Source organism: Belonocnema kinseyi, chromosome 9 (assembly GCF_010883055.1).
Source record: "Belonocnema kinseyi isolate 2016_QV_RU_SX_M_011 chromosome 9, B_treatae_v1, whole genome shotgun sequence".
In the NCBI taxonomy this organism is placed as follows: domain Eukaryota; kingdom Metazoa; phylum Arthropoda; class Insecta; order Hymenoptera; family Cynipidae; genus Belonocnema; species Belonocnema kinseyi.
The window spans coordinates 9,083,597-9,097,402 of NC_046665.1; the positions used below are offsets into that span (position 1 = coordinate 9,083,597).

A 13,806-nucleotide genomic window follows, 5' to 3' on the forward strand; every position below is an offset into this window, starting at 1 on the left:
TATTATTAAAAGGAAAAAACATTGCTGTGTCGAAATGTTGTCACAGGATTATACTGCCCAAAATTTTGAAGGCATTTTTGGTTAGAGTTGGATTTTTATTTGATCATTTTGCACGGGGCTGCCTCGGTATATATCATCAGTCATGGGCGCATTTTTATAATGCAATCAAGTGATTTGATGAGAGCAGTCTGCCCAGAGATATTGGACAAAGCCTGGTTTTTACCCCATCATTGACGGACTGGGTTGCAGTCAAGTACACGATGGGGGGACCTACAGTTTAAGGTGGGTTCCGAACCACCAGAACCTCGGTAAAGGTACATTGAAAAATTTCCAGAGGTACCGGCTCAGGGGTCGAACCCCGGACCTCTGAGGTGAAGTCCGAGTGTCTAACAAACTATTATTATTATTATTACACCATTAAGCCATTTCCCTTTCGGGGTAGGCGTGAATCACTCGGTGGGGAAGGGAGTAATGTGAGGAAAGGATATAACATTTTTAGATTGATCTAGAATTCTCGTGATATTTATTTAGATAACACGTTCGTTCCGCAACACTGTTCCGACCCAGTTTGCTGATCAATCTCTCTAGCAATCACCTTAAGTGACGATCTACACCAAGTCATCATGTGAGGTTCCCCACTTGGGTCCATTAGTATCCAAGGTCTTTTGTTTCAAGCATCATTCACTCTACTGATACTCTTTTTATTAACTATTTGTCGCCATAATTTTCTGTTCTGACATACTACTCTAGCTTCTTTTATGTCCATGTATTTTTTCATGCAGGCTCTCGTGTTTCTGTGGCTTTTTATGTCTTTTCTAACTATGTGCAAAACTAGCTATTTTTAGCCATATTTCAGAATTTTTTGTATAAATACTGCTCATACCATCATTTAGTACTCATTTTTACCTTTCATTTCCATTTTCGATCATCCCGAAACGATTTTTTTCTCCGAGATATCGCACATTAACCATTTCAGTTCCACAGGAAGAACTAGCAAAGCAGGAGAAGAAAGCGAATAAATGGTTAATGTGCGATAACTCGGGGAAACAAATCGGTTCGGGATGTTCGAAAATGGAAATGAAAGGTAAAAAGGAGTAATAAACGTTGGCGTTAGCAGTTTTTGTATAAAAACGTGCTGATCATGTTATATTGCTTCAAATATGGCTAAAAATAGCCATTCTTGCACCTTTAGGTTAGGCTATTTTAAAAACCTGACGCATAGAAAAACGTAGATAACGCATTCAGTTTTAAGATACCAAAGTCATTTGGGGTCACATCGTCTGGTCTTTAGGTAATAATTTTGTCGGCCTTTGTAATCTATTAAAAATACGTATGTCGAATATAAAATATAATACCTTATGTCCGTCGTATTCGATAACGAAATTTTTACAAAAATCGATATCTTTAAAACAGATTTTAAAGTTCAACATTTATTTCCTAAACTTTTTCTTTATTTGTTCTATAGTCGCTGGGGATGAATCTTGAACTCAAAAAAATGTATGGCGTTACTTCAAAAGTTCTAAGATTTGAGACATAATTCAGCAAAACTGCTGATAATGCGACGGTTTCCATAGTCGGATCGCGAAGAGTTTTGCTAGTGCGCATCCACTTAATATAACACAAATTGCATACCAAACGGCATCGACGTTTGCGTTTGAGTTCGAGCATGTCTGGGCCTTAAGAAAGGGAAAACGTGGGACCTCGAAGTATTGATGGAGAGGAGATCGGGCTCGCCATGCAAAAGTTTACTAACGAAAATTGTTTTGTCGATCTCGCCGGAAGGTGGCTTTGCGGGAATTGGTTGGCATTCTCCACGAAAAGTTCTACAAGCGAAAGTCAAACAGAAAATTTTAAACGTGCGATTTATAGTTATGAATAGAATGTATAGTCATAAATATAATTTAAGAGTCATCAGTGTGTTGTATCGTTGGAAATCTTTTCGAAAAATTGAATTTTCTACTTTAATATTCCTATAACTATACGAAAACAATACGCATGCAACAGTCACTATAATTTATATTTATAACAATTTTTTTCTGTTTTGAAAATTGTAAAATTCAGTGAACGGAGCGAGGCACAGTGAGAACCGATTTAGTATTAATTGTTAAAAATTGTCTATAGGCTGTAATTCTCATCAGATTTGAAAGACTTTTTTAGAAATGAACATTAATTTCTTTTTGTGTTTAATAATATATAAACGAATACAGCAGGGAAATTGTCCACTTCAGAAATATGATTTTTATTTTATTTATGAATTTTATTTTATTGTTATGAACTATTTATTTAAACGAACTACTGCAGTGTATCATTTTATTGTAAATGAATATTATTATGAACTAAAATCGTTCCGCTTTATCCTTAAAATGGTATTGGTTACAAAAAATTGTCATACATTTTTAATAGACTTAAATCAAACCTCGTACGAGTAGTTATTTTTGGTCGCAGAGTCCGAATTCGGCGTAAAAAATCAGAATATCGAGACCTGATCCTCTCCAGCCTTGGAGCGCAATGTCAGGCCTCAAATGTGGAATCGAGACTGCTGTCCGAAAACAATACTTCCAGGAAATGTGCACTTATCGTTTCGCACAAATTGACTATCTACCTCGGAGTTTTCAGAAGAACATGGTCGCAGCTAGCGCAGTAAGAGCGACAAGGAAGGCAGGAAAGCACTCTTGGGGCTGCTGCATTATGTGTATAGAGATACGTCGTTTTCGTGGGCGTAGGAAACCTAGATAATATGTGTTCTAGGTACTCAGCTTGTGCATGAAGGGCTCTGCATATATTTTTTTAACCTCTTCTTTCTTGAGTTGGACTTCTAGAAGTGAGGAATTTAGACGTACTAATGAATTTTCCTTAGTTATTATGTTAAAATTCAGGCCACGAGCCTCTGCCACCTGCTCCGCGCGTTTATAAAGAAATTTTCTTTTGCAAATCATCTCAACTTTCCCGACAATTAAGCTGTATCCAGAATAGTTCAGTTATGAAGACATTTTAGATTTGTAAGTTCGCACCCGCCTTGGCGGCATAGGATGTATAATCGCGGAACGGACGAATTGGTATGCAAGTTCTTCCGCATGCGCATTATCTTACGCCAGGCGATATTACGGGCCTATTATGTTGCTAAACCTAAAGATTATAGTAGAACCGGCACGGCAAGCATGTTAGTCGCAGACACCATGTTCAACGCCGACAGATTTGAAGACGAAATATGTCTAAGAAGACGCTTTTATATGCTTCGAAGAGAATCCTTCACTGCTGCAATGTCCTAAATTCGGATTTAAGGCCAGCCTACATATGTACAGGCCTCTTCAGTGTGAAGATGTTTAATAAAACTCATATCCAGAATCTCGGAGTCTCGGAGACGCCAGCAATTGGTCTTCGCAAAAAATAATCTTGGCACACTTAACAAATTCAAATTCCATAATAATCTCTCTTGTGTACCCCTTGACAATATTTAAATCACTCTGCACTTGCTCTGGACAAGAAGTATAGGTCAACCATGTAAAATACATGAGTTACCTTATGCTCGTGATGATTTCTATCGCTGTAGAGGTGCCCAGGAGAATTGCGTAATGTGAGAGTTAGTGGCAGAAGTGTGATGCAAAGAAGTAGAGAGCTCATGGCGTTGTTCTGCAAGACGCCCCTCTAAAAGATGCTGTTCGTTGTCACGTAGTAATTTCCAGATATGTTAGCCTATATAATCTTCTTGTTCAGTTGATGCAAGCGTCTTTTAATCTATCATTGGTTTTAGCATCTAAATTTACACAACCAAACCTTTCGCCGACCCATAAATTGAGCAATTGATTGTGCAGAGGTCGGACTCTCCCTCAATATCCTCACGAAGGAAAGCATCCATTTCAGCCTGATCTTGGGGCTTGGGAGGAACCTGGATATTAATATTCCTCCTTTTCCTGAAATCACTATCATCTATGGTTCTGTGCCTGTTTTACGTGATTGTTCTTAACGTCAATTCATCCTCTTCATCTTCGGTTGATTCATGCAGCAGTTGGGTAAGCGCTCTATGTTCATATCCATTTTTCGAGAGCTAGGCAGCTTTATTGCGCAATAATTGTTGCAAAAAGTTCTAAAACTCAGGGTGTTTTTGGTTCCACAAAGTTTGTACACTATCCATACAGCCGCCGTGAACAGGGATAATGTTGGCATCGTAGTAGTCCAGCAGGTCATCCCTGAGTCAGTATAAGCGTTTTCCCGGTCCATGGTCGCGTTTCCATCTCAATTATTTTAAACAACCTGAAATCTAAGGTGATTGTTACTATATGCTGACCTATTGAAGGCTATTCTGCGTGTTCGATCGTTGTGAACCACATCTATACTTTTTGGTGGTTTGGTGGTGTCCTTGTTTTTCTATTGAGCAGCTAGGGAAAGGGTCCGTCCATCTCTGTAGAGCCCCACTTGCAAAAAGAAGGCTGCAAACTCTTGAGAGGTTGTCCGTTATGCTAGAATCCTCATTTAAGGCACCTCGAGGTGCCATTTAGCTTTCGCCACGGTTGTTTCGGCTCTGCTGGGGGTTATTTCCTTTGTGACCATCCCTGGATAATTTTCAGCGAATACTTTATAATTATTGTAACCATATTCAGTAATAACACTTCGTACAGGGACCCTTTTTCATTCGCTCCAAAAGAACAATTAAAGGTTTTATTAAACAGAGAAAAAAAATTCAGCATTGAGAGTTTTCCTAATGTAGGGCATTACTGAAAAAAACACTGAAAAAAACTTACCGATCCGTGGAGAATTGCCAACTCTAAATTATCTTGAGCAGTAAATACTATATCCGTCCCATTGTGCAACAGCGTGTCAAATCCCTTAATTCAGGTGTCGTTCAGGTGTGATAAATGTTTGCCGTTGGTGAATTTTAATTGGATTCTCCTGTTAAGGATTGATTGTTTTCGAGAAAAATGTTTTTTTCTGTAAAAACAGACAATTTGGATATAAGATACCTCTAATTATTTATTAATTTCCATATCAATTTCAATCTGTAATATATATTAATAAAAGCAAGAATTTATTAAAGAGTGAGATTTGAAGTCTTTCTTAACGCCCGCTTACTAAGCACAGTTAGTTCCATACGGTATCAACGTTCCCAAAAACAGTGTGTAGAAAAAATTGGGTTTTTTTAGTTAAGCTTTTCGTAGTACACGACTGTTTATTAATATATTGCGAAAACTATACTTCTATCAAGAAAATGCAAATTAACAATTAAATATTTTTTCAGGATATGCTAATGCGAAAATATACAAGTGTGACAATGATAAGTGTCCGAGACCTGGGTGTTACATCTCTGGAGGGTCTAGCAAAGACGACTCTTTTCCGTGCCTACGTCCAATATGTTCTGGTCGATTTAATTTAATTCGCCATGTATCTTTTGTGGATTGTCCAGGTCATGACATTCTTATGGCAACAATGCTTAATGGAGCAGCGGTTATGGATGCTGCATTACTATTAATAGGTATTTTAACTGAAACAAAACACTTTTACACATTGCTTTAATTATTAAAAAGGTTTGTGCTGGGAACATTATCCAAGATTTTTTATTGTTCTTTAACTATATTTCAGGGAATAATTTTCTGTAATTATACAGTTAGGGCATGTGACACTTATCTGATTCCTGCTTTATCGAAATTTTTTGTACTATACCAATTTATCACCAAACGTGATATTAAGGTGAAAGTTTGAGAAAATAAAAATACAAAATAAAGAGAAAGAACAAAATCCAAAAGCTATATTTTTTTAGTTGTAAAAATATATTAGTGCATAAACGTTCCTTAGTCACTTTTCTTTATTTTCTTAAACTGTAGACTCGATATCTCATTTCGTGGGGTATTAGTATGATAAAAAAAAAAAAGATTTCGTTAACGTAGGAATCGATAAGTGTCACATGCCGTTAAGCGGCTTTTTCAAATGTTGTCATTTTCACTTTGGTTTATTTAAAAGAACCGTTTAATCAATAGAATGAATAATCAGTCGGGGTAGCTTAGAGAAAATCATTACTGTTATTTATTTTTGTTAAAAAATTCTATTTTTTACATTACCTAATATTTTAAATTTTCGATTTTTTTGTTTGCGAAAGTATATACATTTTTTTACTTCTTGGCTTCCATTAATTGGTTTTTCGTTTTGGCTGGGGACAGTATTATCAATGATGGCCTGGTGCACTACTGCTCATGCACCCTTACTTGTACTCCTAAAAAGAATGAAAACCGCAGATCATCTTAAGGGGGAAGTCTGGTCCAGCCGCAGTTTTTTTTCAATTCGTTTTTTCAAAGATAAATTTTATTTTCGTTCAACAAGCCAGCGGAGAGTCCAATCAAATCGGATGAGATCCTGGAGTCCTTCGAAATTATCTGAAACATGAAATTCAAAAAAAATTTTGTTATAGTATAAATGACATATGCGCATGAATCACAGCTTGCAACAAAAAATGGTTGATTTAAAAAATAGTGGACATACAGTAGAAGTCCGATAACTTGCGCCGTCCGATAAGTGTACACTCCCCTTAAAACGTCATCACGCGTACAGCACACACACTAATTGTGGTTCTCCCACTACGTGCGCTATTTTGCTAATGATTTGCACCCATGATTTACGCACGCGCACACCTAATATCGTGCGCTACTATAAGGAGAACCCGATAAGTCCATAATTCCTGAAATTTTCCGCTCTACAGTCCGGAAGTTGGAAAGTTATCGGACTTACACTATAAATGGAAATTCACGAAAAAAATCGGCCTTGATTTTGCAATTACTTTGTCTTATAATAATAATAATAATAATAATAATAATAATAATAATAATAATAATAATGAAGTGAATCGGGCGAAAATTCGATGAACTACGATTCCAGCTAACTTAAAAAACGTGGCTTTGAGAAAAGCACTGAAAGTTTTTGCTTGTAAAAAGCATAAGTTTCTCAATACTTACGGCTCTCTAAAGCTAATCTGCGATTTCTTGAGCTAACCAGCACTGACATTACTGACTCCCAATAACAGTCAGAGAGAGAGAGTTGGAAGGAAAATAAAAAAGATGAACGGTGCGGAGTCGAAAGTTTAAGAAGACATACCTACTCTGTGCGATCCAAGAGTGCATAGCCTCTGGACGCGCACCACTCCTAACTATATTTCAATGTCGAATTTGATGCTATAACTTTGGGAATGTATTCTCCACATGTATAAGAAGGTTTTTAGACAGAAATGTCGATTTTTTTGATCGGCTGGACCAGACTTTAGTTAAACTGTTTCTATTTTTATTAATGATCAAAAACCAAATGACAATAGGAGTGGCATTCAATGTTAACTGTTAACAATTATGAAAATAGAATAGATCCTTTTTTCTACTCTTGTTTTTAATACTTGAGAATGCGCCTTGTCTCATAAAACTCAAGATTTTTCTAAGTAATATTAATATTCGAAAGATCATTTTTGTCAGGTTTTCAATTATAATATAGCAATCAGTGCATAATAGTATAAATTTTAAGCCATTCAACGGTATGAAAGCTTTTTTTGATTCCTGATTAAAGATAATGAAAATATCCTTGCAAAAAGAGACTAACACACTTCTCGATGTATGCAGATTGTCAAAAGAAATATATTTTCCAAACTATTTCATACAATGTGTCATAAGCATTAAATAGCAATGTCTCCAATGTAGTGCTTAACAATGTTTTGTGGTTGTACTTACACCTAGGTACATTATCACACAGGTACACAGAGACTCAAAGTTGAAAATGCTGCTTAATCAAAAACTTGTTTCCTTACAGCGTTAACTGCCCGAAGGTTTATAATTTATTTTTACACGTCAAGAGATCTTCTGGTTGATTGAAAATAAACGTCTATAAGAGTTTAGAGTTTTCTGACTCCCTGTGGGCGACTTTTCCTGCAAGTTTCTAACAAGAAACCCTAGTTAGGTGTTCACTTCCGATTTGCTTTGTTCTTATATATGTTGTTGTACTCGAAAAACTAAGCTACACGTGTTTTTTCTTACGTACCCAAAATGGTTTTTAGGGGGTTAAAACTAGAGATGGGACGAGCAGTACATCGGCTACTGCTTGCCCTTCGGCTTTATTTACATTTCCTATTGAGTTCTGAATTCAATGGCAACAATTCAATATTGAGAAAATGAGAATTTAAAAAAATTTTAATAACCAAATTATATTTACAGTTAATTAATTAAAATTTTATTTAAATTAATTTGAAAGAAAATCAGAAATAAAAACAAAATTGTAAGAGAATTATATTTACTTTTAATTTTCGAGGTGATTGGTAAATGAAATATAAATTATTTATTTCATTTAGATAATAAAATAACATACGAGACACAAGTGTAGTGAATGACATTTTTTATTTTCTATGCAGATATCTCAACGTTTTTTTCAAATTTATTTTTTTATAGTAACGAATTGAGATTCACATATAACTCACAGGCATGTCTTTCTCTATAAAATAAATACATTTTAACATACAAGTTTAAAGCAGTTTAAAAAGATGAAGTTTATAAGAATAATTTGAAGAATAATTTGATAAAGAACATGATTCGCTTCTCGAAGTCAAGATGAACCATGTCTGGCCTCGAGTGTGCAACAGAAACAATTGACGAGAATATAAAGTTACAGTATATGCGGCACATCCCATTCTCGACAATCGACGAGTAATATTAAGGTTAATACCGTAAGAGTGACAGAGATGGTAATAAAGCACTCTTAGTGCCGCATTGTTCCTTTGGATTTAGGTCGTTCCCGCATGAGTTGGACAACTAGATAGTATGTTAGCTAAATGCTTGGGGTGTACATGGCACGTCCAGCAGTTATCATCGTAAATGTCTTGGCTCAAAATGTGGCGACGGTATGTTAAGGTGGAAATGACACTGTCTTGGCATGCCAAAATGAAACCCTCCGTACCAGACTTCAATCCGGGCGATTTAAGGAAAGCAAACGTTAGCTCACACGATATTGACTAATTCTCCACATTTCTCTGGAAGATACCGTGCATCCTCTTATCGAGAAACTGTTCACGAAAGTTTTTCTCTTGTGCTTTCTTAATCCAGGCTTTCAGAAGTGAGTACTCGAGATAGATAAGGTTTGATACATTTTGCTCACCCCTAATACTGAAGTTAAGTGCAAGTGTTACAGCAGCCTTCTCCACTGATTTGTACAGAAACGCCCTTGTACCCACTTCTTCGTGATTCCTGACCATTTTAAGAAGAGGGTCTCTTCCATTTAAAACTCTATGTGCTGTACCCAGAATAATCCTGTAGTGAAGACATTCAAGACTCAATATTCTGCGACCACCTTGATGGCTCGGGATGTAGTCGTGGAACAGAAGACTTAAAATGCATGCTTTTGTTCATGTGCATAACCTTTCTTGTCCCGATATTAAGGGATCTGAACTCGTTCTTCGTACATGGAACTACTCCAAATGAATAGAATACTACCGGGACGGCAAGCATGTTCGTTGCAGATACTTTGTTTCTCGCCGACAGTTCGGAAGACACAATTTGCCGGATTAGACGTTTGTATCTGCTTCTCAGAGTATCCTTTATAGATGTAGCATCCTGAATGCGGCTCTGTGGCACGCCCAGGTATGTTGAAGTCTCCAGCGCAGAGGTGTCGTATAGCGCTTCTATCAACGAGCTCAGGATCTTCAGGGATGCCATTAAGTTTTCCTCGCTTCAAATAAATCTTGGCGCATTTGTTTGATCCAAATTCTATTTCAATTTCCTTAGTATATCGTTCGACAATCCCTGGAGCTACATGTGCATGCTCTTTGTCTTTAGCATAGATCTTAAGATCGTCCATGTAAAATACATGAGTGAGCTTTTATTTTCGATCTGCAGGTTTGCCTCACAAGTACCCGTTGGAATGGCGAAGTGCTAGAGGTAGTGGCAATAATGTAAGGTAAAAGAGGAGTGGGCTCATGGTGTCGCCCTGAAACACACCCACTACGCCTTTCTTTCAGCCTCGTTATTCATACGTTTCTTGCCACACAGGTTCAATTACACGAACAATCCTATCATTTAGGATAGCTGTGAATATCTTATACAGTGTGTTCAGACAAGTGATTGGCCTGTAATTCTTCGGGTAAGCTAAGTTGCTTATTTTCGGCAGGAGTATTGTGCGCCCTTCCACCAACCACTTCGAAATCGGCTCTTCCGACTTTAAATATGAGGTGAAAATACGGGTCTAATGCTGATGGGTTGAAGGAAACTTATTCCACCAGAAGGTTTTGATACAATCTGGTTGATTTTTTCTGACCCACCTCTCCCTCCGCTCTAGACTTCTCTTAGCGTCAGATAGTATCCGTATTTTCTCAACAATATGATGCCTGATGGTCAGCAGCTTTGACTTGTTAAGTTTGTGATAACGGGTCTGGAGTTTGCGCGCGAACTTTCGAACCTTGGCGGTATAATTCCTGCCAGTTGTGATGTAGTAAATCACACACTAAATGCGGGACGCGTACTGTTTTGCCCAGCCTATCTTTATGGCAAGTTGATGCATTCGTCTTTTGGTCTTATGATCAACCGTTGGTTTTGTTTTACGGTTCGCATTGGCCAAAGCTCTCGCTGCATTATACACACAATAATTGATAGCCCAGAGGTCGGATTCTTCAGAAAAGTGTCCACGAAGCTCGTCATCCATTTCAGCTAGATCTTTAGGCTTGAGAGAATCCTTGGTGTTGATGTTTCTCCAGGTCATAAAGCATCACTCTTCCTTTATTGGATGGCTGCCCGCGGTTGATCTTCGTGTCGCCTCTCTTTCTGTGTTGTCGGCTTGTTCTAGCTATGGTAGAGTAGGCGTTCCGCTTACATAGCCTCTTTTTCGGAGTAGTTCGGCATGGTTTCGCAGACGTTGCTGCGAAAATTGCGATAGTTCCGGGCGTTTCGCGCAACACAGAGCATGCAGCCGTACTATGTAATCCCGTTCAGGGGCCACAATCGCCGATTCATCGCGAGATTCCGCCGATCCATCGCATCATTGTTGTGGGACCTCAAGTATGTTTGGTGTTGTCATTGTTGTTCCCACGAGAAGCTAGGGAAAGGGGTTCCTCCATTCTTGTAGAGCCTCGCATGCAAGGATAAGGCTGTGTACTGTGAGAGGTCACCCAGTATCCCAGAGTCGCCGTTCTAGACACCTCGCCCAGGTACTATTCAGTTTTCAGCACGGTTTTGACACCTCCGCTTGGGATTTAATTCCTTTGGGACCACCCCTGGACAATTGTCCGCGACTGCCTATTTATTTTTGTAACCATATTCAGCAGAAACCCTTGGTACAGGGACCCTGTATTGGCAACCCGAGGATGCGTTTGGTGGCTTTGTCATAGGCCCTTCGGTTTGATTCTAGAGGAATGAAAACCGAACGAATGGGGGCTCGTGTGTGTGTGTGTGTGTGTGTGTATGTGTCCAAGTAGCTGAATTTTCAATTAAAACAATTGAAACTTCTAGTGAAACACATTAATTTTGAAATTAAAAACATCAATTTTCAAGAAAATAGGGAGCGTTCACTTATTATGTCACGCACTGAGGAGCAGGGGGGGTTCTTGTCAAGCGGGACAAATCGTGACATATGGGAGGACGAATCATTCTGTGCGTGATGTCATGGAGGGTTTTCTTGTTTTTAATGAACAACCTAAAAAGTTTTAAGGCAATATATATCCTAGCGATTTGAAATGTTCTTTGAGAAGAATAATAAATTTTAAAAAACTGTTAATAATCAGGTTTATATTTTTTATTATGTTCATGTAATGTTTCATTCTTATATTTGAGAAGATTCCGAAAAGTATTTTATAATTATTTTAAAAAATATGAAAGGGGGGGGGTCGAAAGAACGTGACGTAATATTATAGGTGGGGTCGCGTTAATTCGTGACTCAGCGTGACAAAGGGTACGTGGGGTTAAAAAAGCTTGAAATAAATTGTGACATCATATGTAAACGCTCCCATAGTTAAATTTTCTGTTATGAAACATTTTAGTTGACTTTTCAGTTTTCATTATCAAAATATGAAATTTTAAACAAAACATATGTTTCTACGAAAAAATTTGAATTTTCAATCCAAAACGACAAATTTTTTCAACCAAAAATATTTATTTAAAAAAAATAGTTCAATTCTCTACCATATAGTTGATTTTTATGCAAGAAATATAAAAATTTGTGCGAAAACCGATGTATTTTTGATAAAAAAACGAGACTTTTTAACATGAAAATATAAATTTTAAACAAAAAGCGAATTCTTATGAAAATGAGAATATTTATGAATTCTTATGAAATAGTTGAATTTTGAACAACGCAGTAGAATTTTCAATTATACAGTTGCATTTTTGTCCAAGGAAGATAAAATTTCTTTTAAAGCAGATGAATTTTTGTATAAAAACAATTTAATTTTAATGTTCATCCAGGAAAAAATTTCAGTTTTTTCTAACACCAAAATAAGGTAAATCGACCATTACTAGATAAGTTACGAAAAGCTAACCCACATAAACACAATTTTAGAATGGTGAATCAGAATTTTGTGTACAAAAACAATTATAATAGTGACTCACACATTATTTGATCGATTAGAACAGAAAACACTTTATTAATGTTATAGTAAATTAATATAAATGAATTTTTCTTAAGCTAGTCAGATTTAATAAAATTCATATCAACAGCTTGACTACACGCTTGCCGTTTACTTAATTATTTACTCGAAACAAGTTTTTCAAAGTGATTTATTAAAACCTCGATTTTTAACCTCAAATTTGGCCAATTCCTTAGGTAAGTAATTTAATAGTAACTCATAGATCTAATTTTTAATTAAATTAGTAAGTATGCATTAAAATTTAATATTGTAGATTAATATTAAAGATAATCAAAATTAATAAGATTAATATTATTGATTTACTTGAAAATTTAACTTTTGTTTGTAAATTTTCGTATCGAATATTTTAAATTAATATTTCAACTATATTGTTGAAAATTCGTCTTTTTGGTTCGAAAATGATCTTTTTAATGATAAATTTCATATTTTACTAGCAGAAATGCAACTGTCGGATTGAAATATTTTTTCTTTTTTTAATGAAAAATCTTATTTGTTTGACAAATCAACTCGTTCGACAGAAATTTTATCTGTTTTGGTTACAAGTCGAACGGTTTGGATGAAAATTCGTTTGGTTTTTCAGTTAATTTTTTTTTCAAAAGATTTCATTGTTTTTAAATTTTAATTTAAACTTTTTTTTGAAATATCAACGATTATGCTTTTTGATTAGAATTCATCTTTTTGGTAGGAAATTAGTCTTTTTATTTTAAAATTAAACACTTTGTTAGAAAATTGACGTATTAGGTTAATCAAAAAGGTAAATTCTGATCAAAAAATATAATAGTTGATATTTCATCTAACAAACATTTTAATTACAAATTTAAAGCAGTTGAATTAATTTAAAAAAAAAACATTTTTAATAAAATTGTTAATGAAATTGAAATAATGAAAAAGATAAATTTTAGAACCCAAAAGGACTACTTTTCAATAAAATAGTTAAAATATTAATAAAGACAGATTTTTTTAATCAAGAAAGAAAAAATGGCAACCAAACTGTTGAACTTTCTAGTCAAAAATACGAGTTTTCTTCAAAACATTTATATTTTTCATTCGAAAATATAAATTTTCATCATAAAAGTTAATTTACTTAATTAATTTAAAAAGGTAAATAGATAATATTAATCTCATTAATATTTATATTTAATATTAAATCTTAATGCTACTACTGTGAACAACTTTTTTTGAATAAATAGTCAATTGAACGGCAAGCATGGAGCTCATAAATA

The 13,806-nt window shown here is 35.6% G+C and overlaps 1 protein-coding gene across 1 annotated transcript in view; it reads left to right on the forward strand.

Annotated features, from left to right (window-relative positions):
• Window positions 1-13,806, forward strand: part of LOC117180409 (eukaryotic translation initiation factor 2 subunit 3, Y-linked) — a 229,838-nt gene that overhangs the window by 143,466 nt on the left and 72,566 nt on the right. The window contains exon 3 of the mRNA XM_033372910.1: window positions 5,234-5,467. Within this exon, the coding sequence (XP_033228801.1) occupies window positions 5,234-5,467 (234 nt within the window). The remainder of the gene's footprint in view (window positions 1-5,233; window positions 5,468-13,806) is intronic.